General features: G+C 52.5%; 3 protein-coding genes across 4 annotated transcripts in view; 1 reads left to right on the top strand and 2 right to left on the bottom strand.

Moving 5' to 3' along the window:
* Window positions 1-3,587, top strand: part of CLCN6 (chloride voltage-gated channel 6) — a 28,782-nt gene extending 25,195 nt beyond the window's left edge. For both annotated transcript variants that reach the window (XM_060141412.1, XM_060141411.1), the window contains one exon: window positions 605-3,587. In XM_060141412.1, coding sequence (XP_059997395.1) covers window positions 605-685 — 81 coding nt within the window. In that variant the 3' untranslated portion in view covers window positions 686-3,587. The remainder of the gene's footprint in view (window positions 1-604) is intronic.
* Window positions 3,588-4,955: 1,368 nt separating this feature from the next.
* On the bottom strand, window positions 4,956-7,545 carry NPPA (natriuretic peptide A). Its single transcript, XM_060141986.1, is given in 5 exon segments — window positions 4,956-5,030; window positions 7,001-7,132; window positions 7,135-7,198; window positions 7,200-7,327; window positions 7,426-7,545. Coding segments are annotated over 5 exon segments (519 nt in total).
* Window positions 7,546-8,460: 915 nt separating this feature from the next.
* NPPB (natriuretic peptide B) lies at window positions 8,461-17,144 on the bottom strand. The gene is made up of 3 exons (XM_060141985.1): window positions 17,019-17,144; window positions 16,507-16,762; window positions 8,461-8,606 (listed from the first exon to the last, which is right to left on the bottom strand). Exons 1-3 carry the CDS (start codon window positions 17,142-17,144, stop codon window positions 8,461-8,463), a joined length of 528 nt encoding a protein of 175 aa, XP_059997968.1.
* Window positions 17,145-18,515: the final 1,371 nt, after the last annotated feature.

Below are 18,515 nucleotides of genomic sequence, written 5' to 3'. Positions count from 1 at the left end.
ATTCACATTCAGATTCTAGCCGGCCCACCTGAAACCGTTGGGAGCTGAATTCATCCCACTGGCCTCCAGCTTGCGATCGCGAGTTGTGTCTTTATCTTGTTCCCATCTAGAAATTAGGTGGCCTTTTTTTAAAAAATAAATTTATTTATTTTTGGGTGTGTTGGGTCTTCATTTCTGTGAGAGGGCTTTCTGTAGTGGTGGCGAGCCGGGGCCACTCTTCATCGTGGTGCGCGGGGCCTCTCACTGTCGCGGCCTCTCCCGTTGCGGAGCACAGGCTCCAGACGCGCAGGCTCAGCGGCCATGGCTCACGGGCCCAGCCGCTCCGCGGCATGTGGGATCTTCCCGGACCGAGGCACGAACCCGTGTCCCCTGCATTGGCAGGCAGACTCTCAACCACTGGGCCACCAGAGAAGCCCTAGGTGGCCTTTGAAATGAGTGTCTTGATCACGTTGTCAGGCCTGTCCCCGTCCTTCCAGGACCTGATTCTGGCCCTGCCGTTTATTGAGACGGGCCGGGCAAGCTCTGTCCACTCCTGTCCCTCACGTTCTCGTCCCAGTGGGGTTCACTCTGCAGGTGACTTGGGTCTGTTTTTGCTTCGTCCTAGATCGTTGGGGTCATCACACGGCACAACCTGACGCGTGAGTTTCTGCAGGCACGGCTGCGGCAGCACTACCAGACCCTGTGACGGCCCGGCTCGGCCTCGCCGCCACGCGCCAGCCCGTCCTCCGGGAGCTGCAGCTCGGGCTCCGCCGCCACGGCTGGCCAGGAAGATTCCCAGTCGCCCGCTGGCTTGGAAAGCCTGCGATCATCGAACACTTTGCCGTCAGAGCTCCTGGGGGTGGTGCCAAGCCATCAGGGTCTGGACCTGTGTGACCTCAGCCAGTGTCTTCCCGTTTCCTGCCCCCTGCGCGCCCCCGTCCAGTGCTGCCACAGGCCGCAGCCCCTCCTCCCCGCCAGCACCAGGACCGGAAGGGAAGTCAGGCCTCGCCCACTGGCGGGGGCCTCGGAGCAGGTTCCCCACCACCTCTTTGCTCCTTTCCTAGGGAACCCAGCTGTTGCCTTAAACCATCATGGGAGGGACCTTGACCGAGGCAAACACTGGGTGGAATGCCAGTTGCAGAATTCAGTCAATTACTAAATTGAGGAATTGGGCCCTGAGGAAACTACGCCTGTTTCGGGGAGGCCCGCCTTCACTGGGACTCTTAAGTTGACATCTTCAGCAGTTCATTTTGAGGGAGGTTCTCCTTCTGGGTGTGAGCTGGTGCTCTGGTCTCGCCGCTGTGCTGTGAATCTAGAGCCCTAGAAGCACAAAGCATTCAAACCCCGCTAATAGTTCCTGAACAGTAACTGACGGTAGGGTTAGATTCACATCTGCCCTAGGTTTCAGCATTTCCGCTTCCTCTCCATTTTCCAAATTACCCGTGGTCTCCGAGTGCCACGTTTTTACCCTGGTCCTTTTCTTCTCCATGGAATTACTAAACTTTCCTTACGTTTTACCTGCATCTTCCTGGTGAAGCAACCCCAGCGCAGAGGATCTTGGCATCACTCCTAAAAGCAGGGCACCCCTAGATAAAGCTGCTTCACTTGACTCTGGGCAATGGTGCCGTTGTTCAGAAGATGGAAAGGAGTGAATCCTGAGCCAGGTGCACGATGTGGCTTAAAAAGCCAGAGTGTGACAGTACAGCAGATGTTTATTCGAGGAAGAGGGTGTCTGCCCTTCGCGAGCACTTCTCACTGGCCTCCTGCTGGCCATCCGCAGCCTACCGAGCGGCTCAGCAGTGGAAACTTCAGGAGGGGTTAACAGCGGGGAGAGGGAGGTGGCTCCTGCCAGCACGTGCCCCGGGGTTTTAACATCAAGCGGAGGAAGCCTCCCTCCCTTTCAGTGACTTAGTTTCCCTTTGGGCTGGTTGGTCCTCTCTGAACAGGCACCCAAAGGCATTTGCGCTTACTTTCCTCTTGTGCTCTCTCTACACGTTTAGCAACATCTTAGGCCCATCGTGCAACCATGTGGCAGGTGTGCTCTGAGGGTCAAGGTGGCATTCATTTGCATTACGTTAGTTGTTTGTTTGTTTGTTTTTTAATCATGGAATTTGCCTGAGGACGTCAGTGCCAGGCCTCAGCAACACAGTTCTCTCCCCTCAGCCTCCCGACTTCTGTTGCCGCCTTTAAGCCTGGGGAGTGGGTGTCCGCCCGGCTTTGCTGGCTCAGGTCTTGCGCTCCACACACTCTAGGGAACAACTCCACCTACGCGGGGGGGGGGGGGGGGGGCTGCGTCAGCATCATTGCCAATGACTCTGGCCCCTCCATTCCTCCATTTTCTTAATCTCTGACCACGATTACTTCGACCTATAAAATTTTCAACTTCTTGGGTGCACTTGACTTATGAAACACAGATGAAACTCCCAGTAAGTAGTTCGGGAAATTACAAGGACCAGAGGGCAAGCCCTTCTAAATGTGATTGCGTTCAACCAGCTGCCAGTATTTTAAGGCAGCATTTGGAACTTGACCGCATTATTTCTTTTATTGAGAAGCAAACCAATGCCTAAGTCAGGCGAGTGGCATGACCGCCCATACCAGGAACCTGCTTTCCTCTTCCCTCTCCTTTCCTCTCCTGAAATTGGTAGCACTGAGGTCCTGCTTGAGGATCTCCCACCTCCAGAGGGCGGGGTCGCAGGCTGCTGGCCTCCTGGACACCCTGGGTGAGTGGTGTCGGGATTTATGCCTCCTGCACATCACGTCGTGTTTAAGTCACCAGATATTTTGTTCCCTTCAGTGTAGCCCAGAGATAGACGGCAGAGAGCAAACGCCTCCCTCCCCCAGAACGGACTGGACGGCCACCAAGGAGGACCCAAACCCAGCCCCTCTGGGAAGGCAGGTTATTTCGTGTCCTCTCCTGGCATCTTGCCCTTTCCAGACAAGCCCATAGACAAGCGGGGCTCCACTTGTAACAAAATAACTGTAAGCCTCCCTCCTTTGATTTCTGTTAGTTAGAAATCTGCATCTCAATATCCCACCTGTTGCCAGCCTGATCACCTCCCAGTGAACCTGGCACCTGGATAAACAGAAACCCTCAGGGGGCTGGGGCTGGGGTTGGCTAGAGATGGTTTCCTGTTTCCCTGGCCGAGGTGATGGGGGAGGGGGCCAAGAGTCCCCACCCGACTGGGGGACCTTTGTGCTCTGGGGGACGATTTGCTTGTGACCTTGTTTAACTAACAGTCCGGACAGGAATGGACACTTGTATACTTGACCCAGCTGACCATATGACATTTCTGATGCAAAATCACGCACTGACACGGCCCGGGGGGGGGGCAAGAAAGCCTCCGGAAAGGCCAGCAGCGCCCTCCCAGGCCTGCAGTGTTGATGTGCAGTATTGCCCCACGGCTCGTGGAGCTTGGTCACTTCAACAGTAGCAGCTTCCTTTCTGTTTGCACTGTTTGTTTATGTGGTAATGTTAGCTAATTCTACTGTGTATATAAATTGTATTTTTTTTAATTTGTAAAATTCTATTCTTATTTGAACTCTTGGAACGTGGAAGTTCTCACTATAACTGTAACATGTCAGAATAAAATGTCTTCATCTCCATCATCCTCCTGTCTCCACCGTGCACTTTCTTTAGAGTGGTACATACTTGGTTTTCATTTCACTCCCTCTCTCTCTCTAATATGTAAAAGTTGCACAGCTGGGGAAGGGGTTTATAGTCTCGGGTCTTTTTCTGTAGCTCTCCCAGCAGAACTCTTCATCCGCAGGGGGCCACTTACCACCTTAGTATAAGAACCAGTTTAGTCCTGAAGATCTTAGCAAAAACCACCGGTGTTCCCCGTCTCCTGTTCCCCCTTCACATCGATGCTGTTGGGCCTGGTTTACAGGTCGTTTCCTCCTATAAAGCCACCTGTCCTTCCAGCCTTTCCTTCCCGCAGCAGTCGGTGGAGAAGCCATTCGGTTCCTGTTGGTGTTGCGTTTAGGAGGCTGCCCCACAGGCAGCTTTCCCCGATGTCCAACCAGAACAAATGGACCTGGTGCTGGGCCTGAGGATGTTTAGCCCTTGCAGAGCTTCCGTCACTGCCACCTGCCATGGCTCTTTGCTCACATTTTATTTCGCTGGAAACGTGATGTTCTTGGTCTCCAGTTGTCCTGCCTCGCATTGCCGCTCCACAGTGGCAAATGGTCTCAGTCGGCTCAGGTCCCTCCGCCCATCCCCCCTTCCGCCCACCCCCACCCCCACCCCACCCCCCGTCCACCCATCCCCGAGGGTCCTCTAAGTTCCAGGGGCGTCTCTTGTGCGTTACGGTATTTGGCACGTTCGGTGAATTCCACTGGCGAGCACCCGCTGTGTCACTGCGACACCTTGGCAGTGAGCCCAGGTCCCCACTCCTCTCCTCTCAGCAGCTCCCACTCCCCCAGTGCCGGACCTCAGGAGCCGGCTTTGGACAGACCCTTCTTCCTTGCTCTCCACCCTCCTGGTCCTTGTTAGTCCTCTGTTCTTGGCTTTCCACCCTCTGCGTTCAGAGTCCACGTAAGGAACATCTTTATGAGAAGTGGTTACCTTACTGTTCTTTCCCCACCTCCCTCTCTAACCATCAATTCACTCCTGGCCTCCCCTTCCCTCTACAAGGAGCACGTTGCTAATTTATTTCCTCTTTTCTCAATTTCTGTACCAGACCAAGAGAATTTGACAGACATTTATAGAGCACCCAAAGTGCCACGTGCTGCAGGGGCTGCTGAAGGGGCATTGACCCTCCAGGAGCTTGCAGTTCAGGGACACAGACGCAGTTGCATACCAAGACAAATTGTGGTCTATGATAATAGCTATACGATAGTTATAAAATGCTGCCAGTGAAGAGCTTCATTTGTCCTGGACATGTGGTGTCAGGGAAGGCTTCAGGGAAGAAGTGGCATTCTCAATGAGCCTTGAGAAATGAGCAAAACGGTCTCAAGGGCTCTGGATAGAGGGCATTCTAGGTGGAAGGAACAGCGTGAATAAGGGCGTGGGGAAGCAAAGGTGGAGGGTTGTCGGAGGAGTGTCGTAGAATCTGATTCGGAGAGTGTGGTGTCAGGGGGTAACGGCTGGGGAAATTGGTCAGAGCCCTGCTTCATGTTGCAGGTGAACTCAGGGCCTGGTACTTTCTGCTTTGGGCAGCACCCTTTTCAGAAGCAGATACAAAAGAACTTCTCCAGTGGCTCCCACCTTAGTAAAACCTACAAGTCCAAACACCTTGGACCTGAATTTAGGAAAGCCAATGGCTAATTTTTAAATTTAGTGCCCAAAAGTCACATAAACGTGGAGTTTGTCAGCACAGCAAACATTTTCTTTCTTCACTTTGCTCAGCTTTTAAACCCAAATATCCTGCCTACTCTTCTTCAGATTAAAAGTGCAATTCACTCAGCTGGCGTACTACCTCTCAAAAGGTGTCAGAGAAGAGTTAGTGCCCTTATTTTACATATGTGCCTCTAAAAAATAATAACAGTAACGAAAAAACACTAAGTGTACAAAAAGTGTCATATTGAGTACAAGCTACGTTCGATGTAACCAGAAGAAAAGCCCAGATGTTCGTAAGTTTTCTTTTCAATAAATAAGTGCCCTGAATGTGAGCAAATCTGAATATAAAGATAAATGCCCTTTTGGTCTCCAGGGGCTTTTTCAGGATCCATGGTGAGGCTGCAGTATGAGTGAGAACAAGTTGAGAGCTGTGGTTTGAGACCCGACCCCTACACACACACACACACACACACACACACACACACACACACACACACACACACACACACACACACACACCCCGTGCTCACGGAGGGAGAAATGAAAGGAAGCCGAAGTTGTCCAAACCCATAGAATGTACACCACCAAGAGTGAACTCGATGTGAACTATGGACGTTAAGTGATCATGATGTGTCATTGCAGGTTCATCCATGGTAACAAATGTCCCACTCTGGCAGGGATGTTGATAATGGAGGAGGATGTACATGTGGGACGGACAGGGATATGTGGGAAATCTCTACTTCCTGTTCAATTTTGCTGTGAACCTCTAACTGCTCCCCAAAATAAGTTTGTTATTTTTTTAAAAAAGGAGGAAGAAAAGAACTGAGCATTATTCTCTTTGACGAAAGGTAAAATGACAAGGACTATCAGGCTGAACTCCCTTGCCCAGGAAATGAAAGAAATCACACCAAGCCTCCAGCTTCTGTCCGTGGTGCTGAAGTTTATTCATTTTCAAACCGATGTCAGTAACAGGTGATTAAAATTTAACGCATGGGTGGGAGAAGTGGAGAAGCCACAACTAAACCACTTTATCTACATTTAGCATAAAATGTGAGAAATGTTGACAGGAGGCTGATGCTTGAATAGGACACTCGTCACAACTCAACCTGATGGCAACGAGATGGGACAAAGTTGAATGAGAGATCCCAGGGGGTGAGGGTCTCTTGAAGTCTGCCGGGGGCCTGGCCCGCCTTTTCCTCCCTGGCCGTTATCTTCGGTACTACAAAGAGAGCAGAGACATGTTTGACTTGGTGACCTGCCTCCACTGGAGAAAGTCAGTTTCATAGGACCGTTCTCCCTTCCCACCAGCCCCCGCTCCAGCTTGACGACCCTCTGAGTTCCACGAACTGGTAAACAAATTGCCCATTAGAAGCTAGTAAAAGTCAATCCTGGTAAACTCCGATCCTTCGGGATCTGACAGTTCCTCGAGGGCCATGAACTGCCAATCAGCAGTACGCAGGTGACTTGGCCCCGTGAACATATTAAGTTCCCGGTGCTCCTAGCAGTAACTTCTTTTCCTCTTAGCATTTTCTCAGCAGACTGTAGCTGAGGATGGTATCATGGTTCTGAGACTCATGGGGCACCTACCCAGTTGGGACAGAAATTTCAAAGGGAGTAAGCTTCTGTGCTGTTCCCTTTCCTGCTGAAGGCGTCCCCTGGTGGTATTCTTTCACAAGGTTTGGACCTCAACAAAACCACAATTTCCTTCCCGCCCAACCCATTTCCATCCGCAGTTCCTCTTACCCGGAAGCTGTTGCAGCCCAGCCCGCTCTGGGCTCCAATCCTGTCCATCCTTCCCCCGAAGCAGCTGGACCTCCGCAGGCTCCGAGGGGCAGCGAGCAGCGCCCTCAGCTTGCTGTTCAGGAGGGCAGATCTATCGGAGGGTTCCCAGGGGCCACGCCCAAGGGCACCCCCATCTCTCTGGGCTGGGTGGACCTCCCCGGTCCAGGGAGGCACCTCAGAAAGGGGGCTGAGAGGGACCCCAGCTTCCTCATTCTGCTCGCTTAGTACTTGTTGGGGCATAGCCTCATCTTCTAAAGGCATCTTGTCCTCCAAATGGTCCAGCAAGTTCTTTACAAAAGGAAAACAGGGAAAGGGAGACGTCTCACTGCTTGGCACAGCGTCACAAAGCCCCCTCATCCCAGACCGTGCCCCTTTCCTGGCCCTACCTTGAAATCCATCAGGTCTGCGTTGGACACAGAGCCATACACGGGGTTCGCTCCGGTTTGCCCTGGGAGCTGAAACGCCAGAAAGAGGAGGAAGCTCGCGGCGATGGTGGCGGAGCCCATGCTGGCGTCGGTCAAGGGGTGGTCTGGTGCTTGCTGACTCTTCTCTCTCCTCTCTGCTTTCCCACCCGTGGCCTTCCTCCGTCTCCGTCTCCCAGCTGCCCTGAGCCTCCTCTTTTTATAGCCCCTTGGCTCTCTGAGAGCACAAGAGGGACGGAACCCTCCCCATTCTGTCACTTGCAGCGATAAAGCAGCTGAGCGAGGAGCCAGCAGAAGATGCCCTTTTAAAGTTATCAGTCCAGCCGGCTCGTCACAGCCCCTCCGCCTTGAGCAGCTCCAACGAGCCGGGACCCCCAGTTGCAGGAGCCACATTCTTGTTGATTTGCCTCAAGAGGTTCCCACTTCAAAGGTGTGAGAAGAGCAAAAAAGAGTCCTTGGTTATCTCACAGCGATGCCTCAGGCTTCTTTCTCATCAGCAGCCGGACCCATGCGGGGAAGCAGAGGGTGGCGGTTGGCTGGCGCCCAGCTCCCCCGTTGGTTTGCGGCTCAGCTGTCAGGGACTCCAAATAAGGGCGGGAGGGGAGGAAATGGCAGGCAGCCGGCAGCTCAGCTCAGGACAAATTAGTCCAGATGCTCGAGCTGGCCTCGAACCTGACTCATCGGCGGCGAGGGCAGACCTCTCCCTCCACAGGGCTGTCCTGACACCTGGCTGTCACTCTCAGTGGTCAGGTGAAGAGGGAGTTATTTTTTAGCATACTAAGTCAGAACCAAATGTGACAAATTGTCCCAAGAACTCCACTCCCAAATAGAAACACAAGAAAAGTTTTGGGAACGCAATCATTCCTCTGCAGAGCTCGCCCCCTTCACCGCACGGCTCCCCCCAAGGCGCTGGGGGAGATCGGCGCTAAGAGGATACCAGCATTTTCATTTATAGAAGTTTGCTGCTTCTCAGACTCTGGGTTTGAAGCTTGTAATGCCTCACATCTCGCCGGGAAAGCTCCCCTGGAGAAGTTGGCTGCTGGAGCGAGGTGGGATGCAGCTGTGGCCCGTGGAATTTCCCTTAATGCCTCCCATGTCCTTCTCCAAGGCCAGGCAAGGGATGAGCCACTGAAGCCGCCATTTTCCTGGTCCCCAAAAGAGAAGTACCAGGCAGCGAGCCTGTCCACATGTAATGAGTGGCCTCCACTTACTAAGCACTGGACTTAACGCTCTACACTCTTCAATGTAACGTATCCGGGGGAAACACTACACTTGAAGGGATGAGAGCCCTGCATTGCAGCCCCAAACAAGCCAAACTGCATACATCTTTGGGGCCTTATTCTCCTCATCTGTGAGGCTCATAAGAGCTATTAATATGTGAACGTAGTTTGAAGTGTGAATTGCTATATAATTGCACAATGTTCACAATGGTTGTCCTTACTGGTTGGTTGGAATGTGCCGGGCACCGTGCTAAGAGCTTTATACGGATTCTTTCCTTTTCATCACCAGCCCCAGAAGGTGGGTAGTATTGTCCCCATTCATAGAGGGACAGAACTGAGACTGAGAGCATCTGTCACTTGCCCCATGTCACTCGGCAGAACCAGGACTCGGACCCCAAGTCTGACGCCAACGCCTGTACTCTCCACCCACTTACCAGATCCCGCTGCTTCTTTGCACGAAGGTTCCTTAACAAGCCCTTTAGTCTCAGTTCCTGATTAAACACCACCCTAATCCCAGCCTCTCAGGTTGCCTCTGAGCACCTCCTCGCCTTCCCCCTGCCCTGGGACTAGAGCTTTGCGTGCTTGGCAAGTCTGCAAGTATGCGGACTATCTCAGGAAAGCACCACATCCAAGCCCCATGACCTATTTACACACCTAACGTGTTTCAATCTACCCCGTAGAAGCTCAGGAAATGTGGGTGGAATGACAGCTCTGTCCCGGCTGGACCCTCCCCCGACTGTGCTCACTCCTGGGCTGATCAGAGAGAGAGGCTGTTACGCAGTGAAAAGGCAGGAAATCCGGGCATTACGTGGCCAGGGGTCATGAGAGGTGTTTGGGGGGGGGGGGTTTATTCTAAAGGAGAAAAGATTTGGGTTGGCCAAACTCAACTTGAAATCTGAAATGAGCGCAATTCTGAGTAGGAGCGCTGGGGGCAAAGAACCGCTCTATCCTGAAGAGTCTCTGGAATGTGCTCACAGTTTAATAGCTGGGGTGGCAGTGTTATTATTAGCAAAGAGAATTCAGTGAGCAGTCACCCTGGGGGAACTGATGCTCCGTGCTGCGTGCGTCACACAGCCTGTCTCCTGGAGATACCCTTTGAGACAGACCTTTGATGCAGGCAAGACTTCCGGAAGGGCGTCGTGGCAGGTGGCCTCTGCCACGGCTTGGCCTCTGGGGGCTGATGCGGTTCCTGCATCCTGAGCCACTTCTGAAGTCTGTTGGTGGCCCAAGGAAAAGTGGAAATCCCGTCCAAGGTTCCAGAAGGAGAATTTCAGAATTTTCCCAGCTCCTTTTATTAAAGTTACATTTTGTCTTCCAGAGTGAAACTGGAGTGGGGCACGAGTGTCATTTGTTGAGTTTCTTCTATTGTTTTGGGGTTTTTGTGGAAGATGGGTGGCAAAAAAAAGAATACTTAGGTTTATTGCCCTGACTTTGTATAGGACCAGCACCACCCCCTGCACTAACAGGGCCCAGGGCAAACAGATAATCCCCAAACACACTTACCGCCCAACCCTCTTAAAGCCTTTGACTTGTCCCTGAAATGGAAAATGCCTTGACGTACAGTTTCTCTTCATCTTCGTGCCCTTGTTGCACTTCGGGGGGTATGTGTGGAGGAGTTAATATTTAAGGGGATGTTTAGAAGCCAGCCTGTGGGAGTGAGAGAGAAGAAAAGCAAAAGGTACAGAAGACCAGGCCCACCCTCCACCTCCACCTCTCCCAGTAGCTGAAAAATCAAAAGGTTTTATTTCCTTATCACTGGAAAGAAGTCATCTTAGTCATATGATGGAACAAAAGTTGCAGATGGGTGGGAGGATCCAGAATGGGGTAACTCCAGTTTCTAGCCGAGTTTGGTTTCATGACTCTCCGTGGGGATGCTGTGGGCTGCCTCGGGGAGCCATGAGGGCCCAGCAACGTCACATGTGGGCAGAACTGGTGTGAAAAACCCATCACATTCATGGGACAAGTTTGTTAGACCTAAATAGCCTAAAGCAGAAGCCCCAGTTGGGAGAAATTGGTAGGACATTGGTGCGTATTTAGGAATGATTGCTTTGGACTTTGAAAACGATGTTCTGTTTCTCTGGTGCAACATGGAGGTCACTGAGACTGGAATTTGGGGGCATCTTCCCCAGGAAAAAAGGCCAAAGACAAGTTGATTTGCTAAAGCTTTATGGGGGTTCTAGTTCAAGGGAAGTAAGAGTGAGGAGCAAAGGGAAGTGAGATAGTGTATCAGTCAACAACTGCTGCGTGACAAATTACCCCAAACCTTAGCAACTATACATCTATTATCTAATAGTTCCTGTGGACCAGGAGTCTGGCTCTGCTTTAGCTGGGTGCCCCTTGTTCAGAGCTCACACAGGCTACAATTAAGATGTTGGCCGGGGCTGCGGTCATCTCAAGGCTTAGCTGGGGATCTGCTTTCAAGCTCACTCGTGTGTCTGTTGGCAGGTCTTCGGGTCCACACTGACTGTTGGCTGGAGATGTCAGTTCCTTACTGCGTGGGCTTCTCCACAGAGATGCCGCTGACTTCCTTTAGGTAGAGAGGGAAACATTATGTAAGCCACCATCTCTCTGTAACCTAATCTTAGATGTGGTACCCCATCATTTCCGTGGTACTGTGTTCATTAGAAGTAAGCCATAATGTCCAGCCCATACTCAGAGGGAGGGGATTACCAAGGGGTGAATACCAGGAGATGAGCATCAATGGGGGCCATCTCAGAGGCTGCCCACCACAGGTAAGGAAAGAGAAAGAGCAAATATAAAGCGATATGTTACCAAGCTGGTCACAGCTTTGCAAAAACAGCTTAGTGGTTGGTTGGTCGGCTGGTTGGACGTGCTGCACATCTCCAGAGAGCTCTGTGGAACCCAGCACCTTTGAACAGTCTACGAAGAGAGAAAAGGATGAGGACACTGCATTAGATCCCTAGGGCTGCTGTAACGAAGTACCATAAACTGGGTATCTTAAAACAACAGAAGTGTATTGTCTCACAGTTCTGAAAGCTAGAGTCTGAAATCAAGGGGTCAACAGGGCCAGGCTCCCTCCACAACCTGTAAGGAAGGATCCTTCCTTGTCTCTTGCAGCTTCTGGTAGCTGCCGGCAATCTTTGGCATTCCTTGACTTGTAGATGCATCCCTCCAATCTCTGTCTCTGTCATCATATGACCGTCTTCCCTCTCTGTGTTTCTCTCTTTTCTTCTTATAAAGACACTAATCATATTGGAATAGGAGCCCACCCTACTCAAGTATGACCTCATCTCAACTAATTACATCCACAATGACCGTGATTCACAAACACCCGCTCCAGCATACCACCCAAGGACATACATGAGGGCCCACCCCTGCACCTTGCCCTCCCTAGGGGCCTCACAGGGAGGGGGAGTCACCCACTGTCTAAGGCATGAAGGTTCTGCTCTCTCCCCCGATGCAGGAAGAACCAGATCGAGGAGTCCAGGGCAAGGAGGCCAGTTAGGAAGCTGGTGTGCCAATATGAGTGGTGAGGGAAGGAAGGAGGAGTGGACATGGTACTTGCCTGGGTGGTCCAGCCAAAGAACAGAGTCAAGGAAGATTCCAAGGGCTGAAGTCATCGAGGGTGGAGCCCTGGGAGAAGGTTTACTCATTCGGGAGTGTCATAGTTTGGGTTCTCCTGAATCTGAGACAAGTATTCAAGCAAAGTAGTTTATTTTGGAGATAATCCCAGGAAATACTGGCAGGAGGGTGGGGAAGTAACCAGGGAGAGAAGGAGTTTAGCTGCACAGATCACTGTGGGCAGTTGCAGCTTAATCTCAACCACCCCCCCCCCAGCAGAGAAATCCAGTAACCAGTGAAAGATACACACCACCTGTGAACAGAGGGCTCTCCTAGGTGTTGACTGAGTGTTGTTCCTGGTCCGTGTCAATTCCCCAGCACTTCCTGCCTGCCCGCAGGAAGTGGACTCTGGCTGCCAGAGAAAGTCCTCGGGCAGGAAAGTGCGGTGCTGCTGGATGAAATTAGGGCTGGTGTGCACTGAAGCGGCAAGGGCAGGGGCTGTACTTGGCAGTGCCAGAGACAAGACACTGCGGGCACAAGGGTGGGAGCCAAGGTCCCATGGCTGAAATGTTCCAGGATGCCCAGGCAGCTGTATGGAGCCTGGCTCCTGACCCCACGGGAGAAACGGGCCACTTAGTAGAAAAGCACTGATTGCATGAAAAATCCTACAGAGACAGGGGTAGAAGGTTGAGAACTGCAACACGAACAAAGACAAATGGCCAAGTTCATGACTTTGTTTACACCTGGTTCTGCATGAGGAAAGAATGCACTTTTCTTTCTTGCCACAAATCATTCTCAGAAGGGTCAAAGCTGGGAATTCCTTGGCCGTCCAGTGGTTAGGACTCCATGCTCTCACTGCCGAGGGCCTGGGTTCGATCCTTGGTTGGTGAACTAAGGTCCCAGGTCCCACAAGGTGCGCGGCGTGGTCAAAAAAAAAAAGAAAAAGTCAAAGCTGCCACGAGAGGGATGGAGAGGGGAACGCAGCATCAGTGACATGAGATGTAGCGCTCAGGCCCAACACTGTCCTGACTTCAGTAACCTCAAAACTGGAGACCCAGCAAAGCCAGTCTACCCTCTACCGAAGCTCCTTCCAGCTGTGAAGCCGTGGGCTAGGCATCCTTGGGCCTGTGTCCACCAACATGTCTTTCCGGGTAGATTCCAGTGACAAGTGTCCATGGAGACACATAATCTGGCAGCTTCTTTGGAGGACGAGGTTGATAATAGGAAAGTCAGGGAGGTCAAGGCCATGGCTATAGCTACATGGGGATGTGATTGAAGGGCCAGGGTCACAGGTGAGGGAGGGCTGGTTCTAAAGGGCACCCATACATGATGCATGTGCCACAGCACTGCCCGCAAACACCAAACACAGGGGGAGCTCAATGAGATGTCACTTCATTGGGTACGTCAGGCCACCCACTCCCCATCCTCCAGAAGACATATTTGCTTCCTTCACAGTTTGTTTTGGGATCCTCTCTCCTGGACTTTTGCTTGGGGAAAAGGTTCAAGTAACAGGATATATCTGTATCATACATACAGACTCCACTGCCTGAGCCCTACTTATGGAAGAGCTGGACTTAGCTGGAAGAATTCTGAAGTGCTGGCTGGGTTTGTAGAGTGGGCATTCTGGGAGGAGGTCTGCCTTCATCACCTGAGCAGGGGGAGAAAGTTGCCAATACGCAGCAGCCCCAAATGGGGAACTGAGTGATGCCATTAAGAGGGGGAGCTTCCAACCCACCAGCAAGCCTAATTCACTGGCTTGGGAAAGGTTGGGTTGTGCAGTGGTTAGGGGCCTGGCTGCTGGACCAGTATGCGTGGGCTTGAATCCTGGCTCTGCCACTTACTAACTGCGGGACCCTGAGAAAGTCACATTACCTCTCTGTGCCTCGATTTCCCCATCTGTAAAATGAAGGATAATAAGAGTCCTTCCTGCGTAGTTGTTGCAAGGACTAATATGAATTCATGGAACTGGGCCTGGTACATAGTGAGGCCTTTATAAATGTTAACTGTGCTAATTACTCATTACTGTCCTGGGTCAAAAACATTAGGCAGGGCTTCCCTGGTGGCGCAGTGGTTGAGAGTCCGCCTGCCAATGCAGGGGACACGGGTTCGTGCCCCAGTCCAGGAAGATCCCACATGCCGTGGAGCGGCTGTGCCCGTGAGTCATGGCCACTGAGCCTGCGCATCCGGAGCCTGTGCTCCGCAGCGGGAGAACTCACAGCAGTGAGAGGCCCGCGTAGCACAAACAAAACAAAACAAAACAAAAAAAACATTAGGCAAAGATGGCTCACAGTTTTATTGGAAAATAAGTTGGTCCTAAAACCTTACCTTCAAAATCTGAATCTCATTAGATATGTCTAATGCACACTGGGTTAAAATGAGAAATAACACGAAGACCCACCACTTCTCTTTCCCTCTCACTCAAAGAAACATCAGATGAGAACAGCAGAAAAGCCATAAGAGAGTCACGTGGATCTCTGCTCAAACCTCAGTGTTGGCACTTAGCAGCTGAATGCTTTCAGGTAAGATGCTTCCCTTTTCTGGGTCTCAGTTTTCCCACCCATAAAGAGGGGATAATAATAGTCCTGTCCTCCTGCAGAGCTGGGATCGTAAAAGGCATTCTAGGCAAAGGAAACTGCATGAGCTGAAGCCTGGGAGCCTGAAAGCAGGAGAGAGCTCTGCAGCATGACCTGGGATGCCTGGAACCCAAGATGCAGGGGAAGGAGGACCCTGAGAGGAGAGGGCAGTGACCTCTACCAGGACTCCCTGCTGATTAAGGCAACACAGTAGGATTCTAGTGCTTGTCTCCTTTTCTGCCTTGGAATAAAGGTCTCCCTCTAAGGCAGAGAGGAAGTGAAGGTGTGGGGCCCCGAAGGAAGGCACCCTGAAATGCTGGGCCTCTTTCAGGCACTTCTAAACTTATGGGCTCAGGAAATGAAAATGCTATTAAACTCAGGGCTTAGAAGCCTCCTTTCCAGGATGACATCAGGAATTGAAGACTTGAACCTGAGGTTTGGGGCAGATGGAGGGCTTACCCCCATCAGGAATGCAAATAAGCTGGCATATCTCTTTCTCTCACTCTCTTTCTCTCTCTCTCTCACACACACACACACGCACACACACACCACACACACACACACAAAGCGCCCCTAATCTCTGAGAGCTTCTGGAAACGACAAATACAGGGAGAGGGCCCCTAATGGCAGAATTCCAGGCAAAGGGAAGGCTACTGTCAAGGGGCAGATACCTTGACACACACCCTCATGTCACAGGAATACATCAGGGCCCATTCAACTCCCAGGGAGAAACTGCCGGCCTCTGAAAAGTAGTTTCTGGGAAGTGTCTCAAGTGCTTGAGATATTTAGAGACCTTTCAGAGCATGAAAAGCCCTTAAAGCAAAGCAGCCACCCCCCCACCCCGCCAACTGTTTGACCAGCCCTTGAAGCCGTGTCCCCGCCCCACCATTAGGACATCTTTGGGATCTTCAAGAAAACACAGGGTTTGACTGTTCTTCAATGACGGATTATATTTTAGAACACTGAGACAAATCAATTTCAAAGGAAAAAGCTATAATATTGACTTTATTTCATCATGGAAAATTTGTGCTCAAAGATAAGAACCATCTCATAGAAAACAACCAAATAAATAAATAAATAAGTAAAAATAAATAGGAGTTGCTTCAAAGGGGAGCAGGGGGTTGAGGGAGAATCGGATGCTGCCAGGACCTTCTCTTAATACCTCCTCAGCACTGTGTGGGGAAGAGAGAGAGTGATGATTACATTTGGGCGGGAGGCAGGCAGGACCTGAGCTCCCCCTCACCATGTGCCACCTTCAGTCCATCTGGATGTCTGAGGCTTTGGAATACTCTACCTCCCTGGACCTTGCTTTCCTCGTTGTAAACTGGGGATTGCCGTTCCCCTGGTGATCCTGCCCTCTGCCCTTGCAGCTCTAGACAGTTCAGGGGAAACCAGGAGGAAAATGTTTAATACTCTTTCTGCGCCAAGAAGGGGCTGCCAAGGCAATTGACCGAATTACACGGATGTAATTCATGGGATGACCGACTTACATCCTAAGGTGATTCTGCCCCTTTTGGTAAGAGAGGCAGGAGGGGGTTAGAAGGTGGGCGGGAACTCACAGGCATGGTAATGAATGTTGTCAAAATTTAATATTTCCAGAAAGGCGCTCCTTGACCCTGAGGACTGACGGCAAGGAAGAGTGATATCCAGGTGTCCTTTGCTCAAAATTTGGTCCCGAGACTTCAGACCCAGAAAGGCGGCACGCGGTGGGAATGGGGGTGGGTGCTCACCATTGCAGCCCAGGCCGCTGAGGGAGCCGATCCGGTCCAGCCTCCGCCCAAAGCAGCCGGAGTCGCGCATCATCCTGGGGCTGCGTATTCCCCGCAGGGCCTGGAGGACGCTGTTGCCGGGCCCGAGGAGTCCCGCGGGGGCGGCCGCCCGGGTCTCCCAGGCTTCTGCGAGGCCGTGGCCCTGCTGAAGGGGGTCCAGGTCCATCTGCTCGGCCTGCAGCTCCAAGACCCTGCCTCGTAGACGGCCCAGCAGTTCCTGCGATGGGTGGGGGAGGCGGAGCCTCAGGAACCCGCACCTGGGCCCAGCCGCTCTCGGCACCAAGGCAAACCGACCGCCTTGGGGACGGGGGTCCCCGCACCCAGCCTCGCCGCTTTCTCACTCTCTTATCACTAATTCCCAGGGGAGGGTGGGGACCTCTTGAGACTGTGGGTGGGGGTAGGTGGGGACCCGTTAATTGCTGCTGTCGGTGCCCTCCCGGCGAGCCGGGTTTACGCAGTTCGGCAGCGCTCACCTGTATCCCGCGCAGTTCCGAGGCCGGGCCGGGGCCACCTAGCGGGTAGGAACGACAGCGTGGCAGCGACAGGTGCAAAAACAGAATGAGCATGAGCGCCCGGGGCAGCGTCGTCTGGGGGTCCATGTCGTTGGAGGGGCGGAGAGAGGTTGCCGCTGCTGCCGCTGCGCTGGGTCCCGGTTCACGTCTCACCCGCTGGGTCCTCGGGCAACGGCGGCCTTTTATCCCCCGTCCTGAGAGCCGGGCCGGCCCTGCCCCTCTGGGTTATCTCTGATTTATCGGCGCGTTCCGGCCCGGCCCGCTGAGCTCAGGGCGGGGGAATGCACCTCTCCGCGCGGAGGGGTGGAGGCCGGGGAGAGCAGGCCTTGTATAGAAATGGGCCTGGCCGACAACGGGAGCGCGCGGCGGGGGGGAGTTGGCGGGGTTGGGTAGACACCGCTATAGGTCCTTTGTTTCTCGCTTCCCCCTTTCCTGAAAAAACCCCGGGGCCTTAGAGTGGCTCTTTTCTCTTTCCTCCCCCCCGCATTCCTGGAGAGGGCAGAGGGAACCCCAGCGATCAGAGGCCCGACGCAACTGCCGGGCGCACGGGGTGACTCAGAGAAATCACAGGCCCAGCCGCCACCCCCGCGCCGCAGCCCATCTTCCCTCCCCGCCTGTAACTCTCCGCACCTTGCTCGGCGGCGGGTCTTCCGGGCGCTCTGACCGCTGTCCGTGGTTCTGATCGCTCTGAGCCAACAACGCAAGAGGACTCGCTCTCCTCAACGTGGGTCTTGCCAGAAAGACAAGCGTGGGGCAGGGGCAAGAGACGTCTGAGACCCCTCTCCGCCCTCTCACAACCTCCTGCACTAGGATGCTAATTCTCCAGTGTCACCTGATTACATGTCTGGGTATGACAAGGAACTTCTGGAATGCTGACCCTTCTTCCATCCCTTAAAGTGTAGAGCTGATTTGACAGGAATTTTGAGAGGCAAGGCCCAGAGATGAAGTCATTCAGGAATGCTTCTATCACAGCTCCCGCAGGTGCCAACACCTCCTCTCTCCCACCAAGCCAACATAACGGAAAAAGCAAGGATGACTGGAAGACGGTTATCTATTTGGTGAGACACTAAGGGTGTGAAGGAGTGCCTTCCACAAGACCTCCTTCACCTGGCCGGCCATGATCTCATTCCCATTCGCAGGTGGTCTGCGCCTCCTGTCTGCGATTACAAAAGGGCCTCCATAGAAAAATGGCCCTGGGAAGAGACACTGCAGATTAAATCCCCCCTAAAGTGTGCATGACTGATGTCACCACCCCTACCAGATAACTTGTGCTGAGAAGCAGCAGGATGAGGGGGCAGCATGGTTTAGGAAAGGAAATGTGTCATGACGGAAGTGGAGAAAGAGGCAGCAAAGGGCAGAAGCTGAGACTTCTAAGCAAACCTGGCCTGAAAAACAGCATCTTCCAGGTACTGAGTGAGAAAATTGTTATTGTAGTTCTTCACTTTTCAGATAAGAAAA

Source organism: Lagenorhynchus albirostris, chromosome 2, assembly GCF_949774975.1.
Source record: "Lagenorhynchus albirostris chromosome 2, mLagAlb1.1, whole genome shotgun sequence".
Classification (NCBI taxonomy): Eukaryota; Metazoa; Chordata; class Mammalia; order Artiodactyla; family Delphinidae; genus Lagenorhynchus; species Lagenorhynchus albirostris.
The sequence above is the reverse complement of the archived record's forward strand: the minus strand, read 5'-3'. Positions and strand labels throughout refer to the sequence as shown.

Excerpts from the sequence above, each read along its gene's own strand:
- NPPB (XM_060141985.1), bottom strand. The coding sequence starts at position 17,144 with ATGGACCCCCAGACGACGCTGCCCCGGGCGCTCATGCTCATTCTGTTT. Across the intron at positions 16,763-17,018 it reads CGGAACTGCGCGGGATACAG|GAACTGCTGGGCCGTCTACG; the intron begins GTGAGCGCTGCC and ends CACCCATCGCAG. Across the intron at positions 8,607-16,506 it reads CAGCGGCCTGGGCTGCAATG|GAAAATGGCGGCTTCAGTGG; the intron begins GTGAGCACCCAC and ends TTTGGGGACCAG.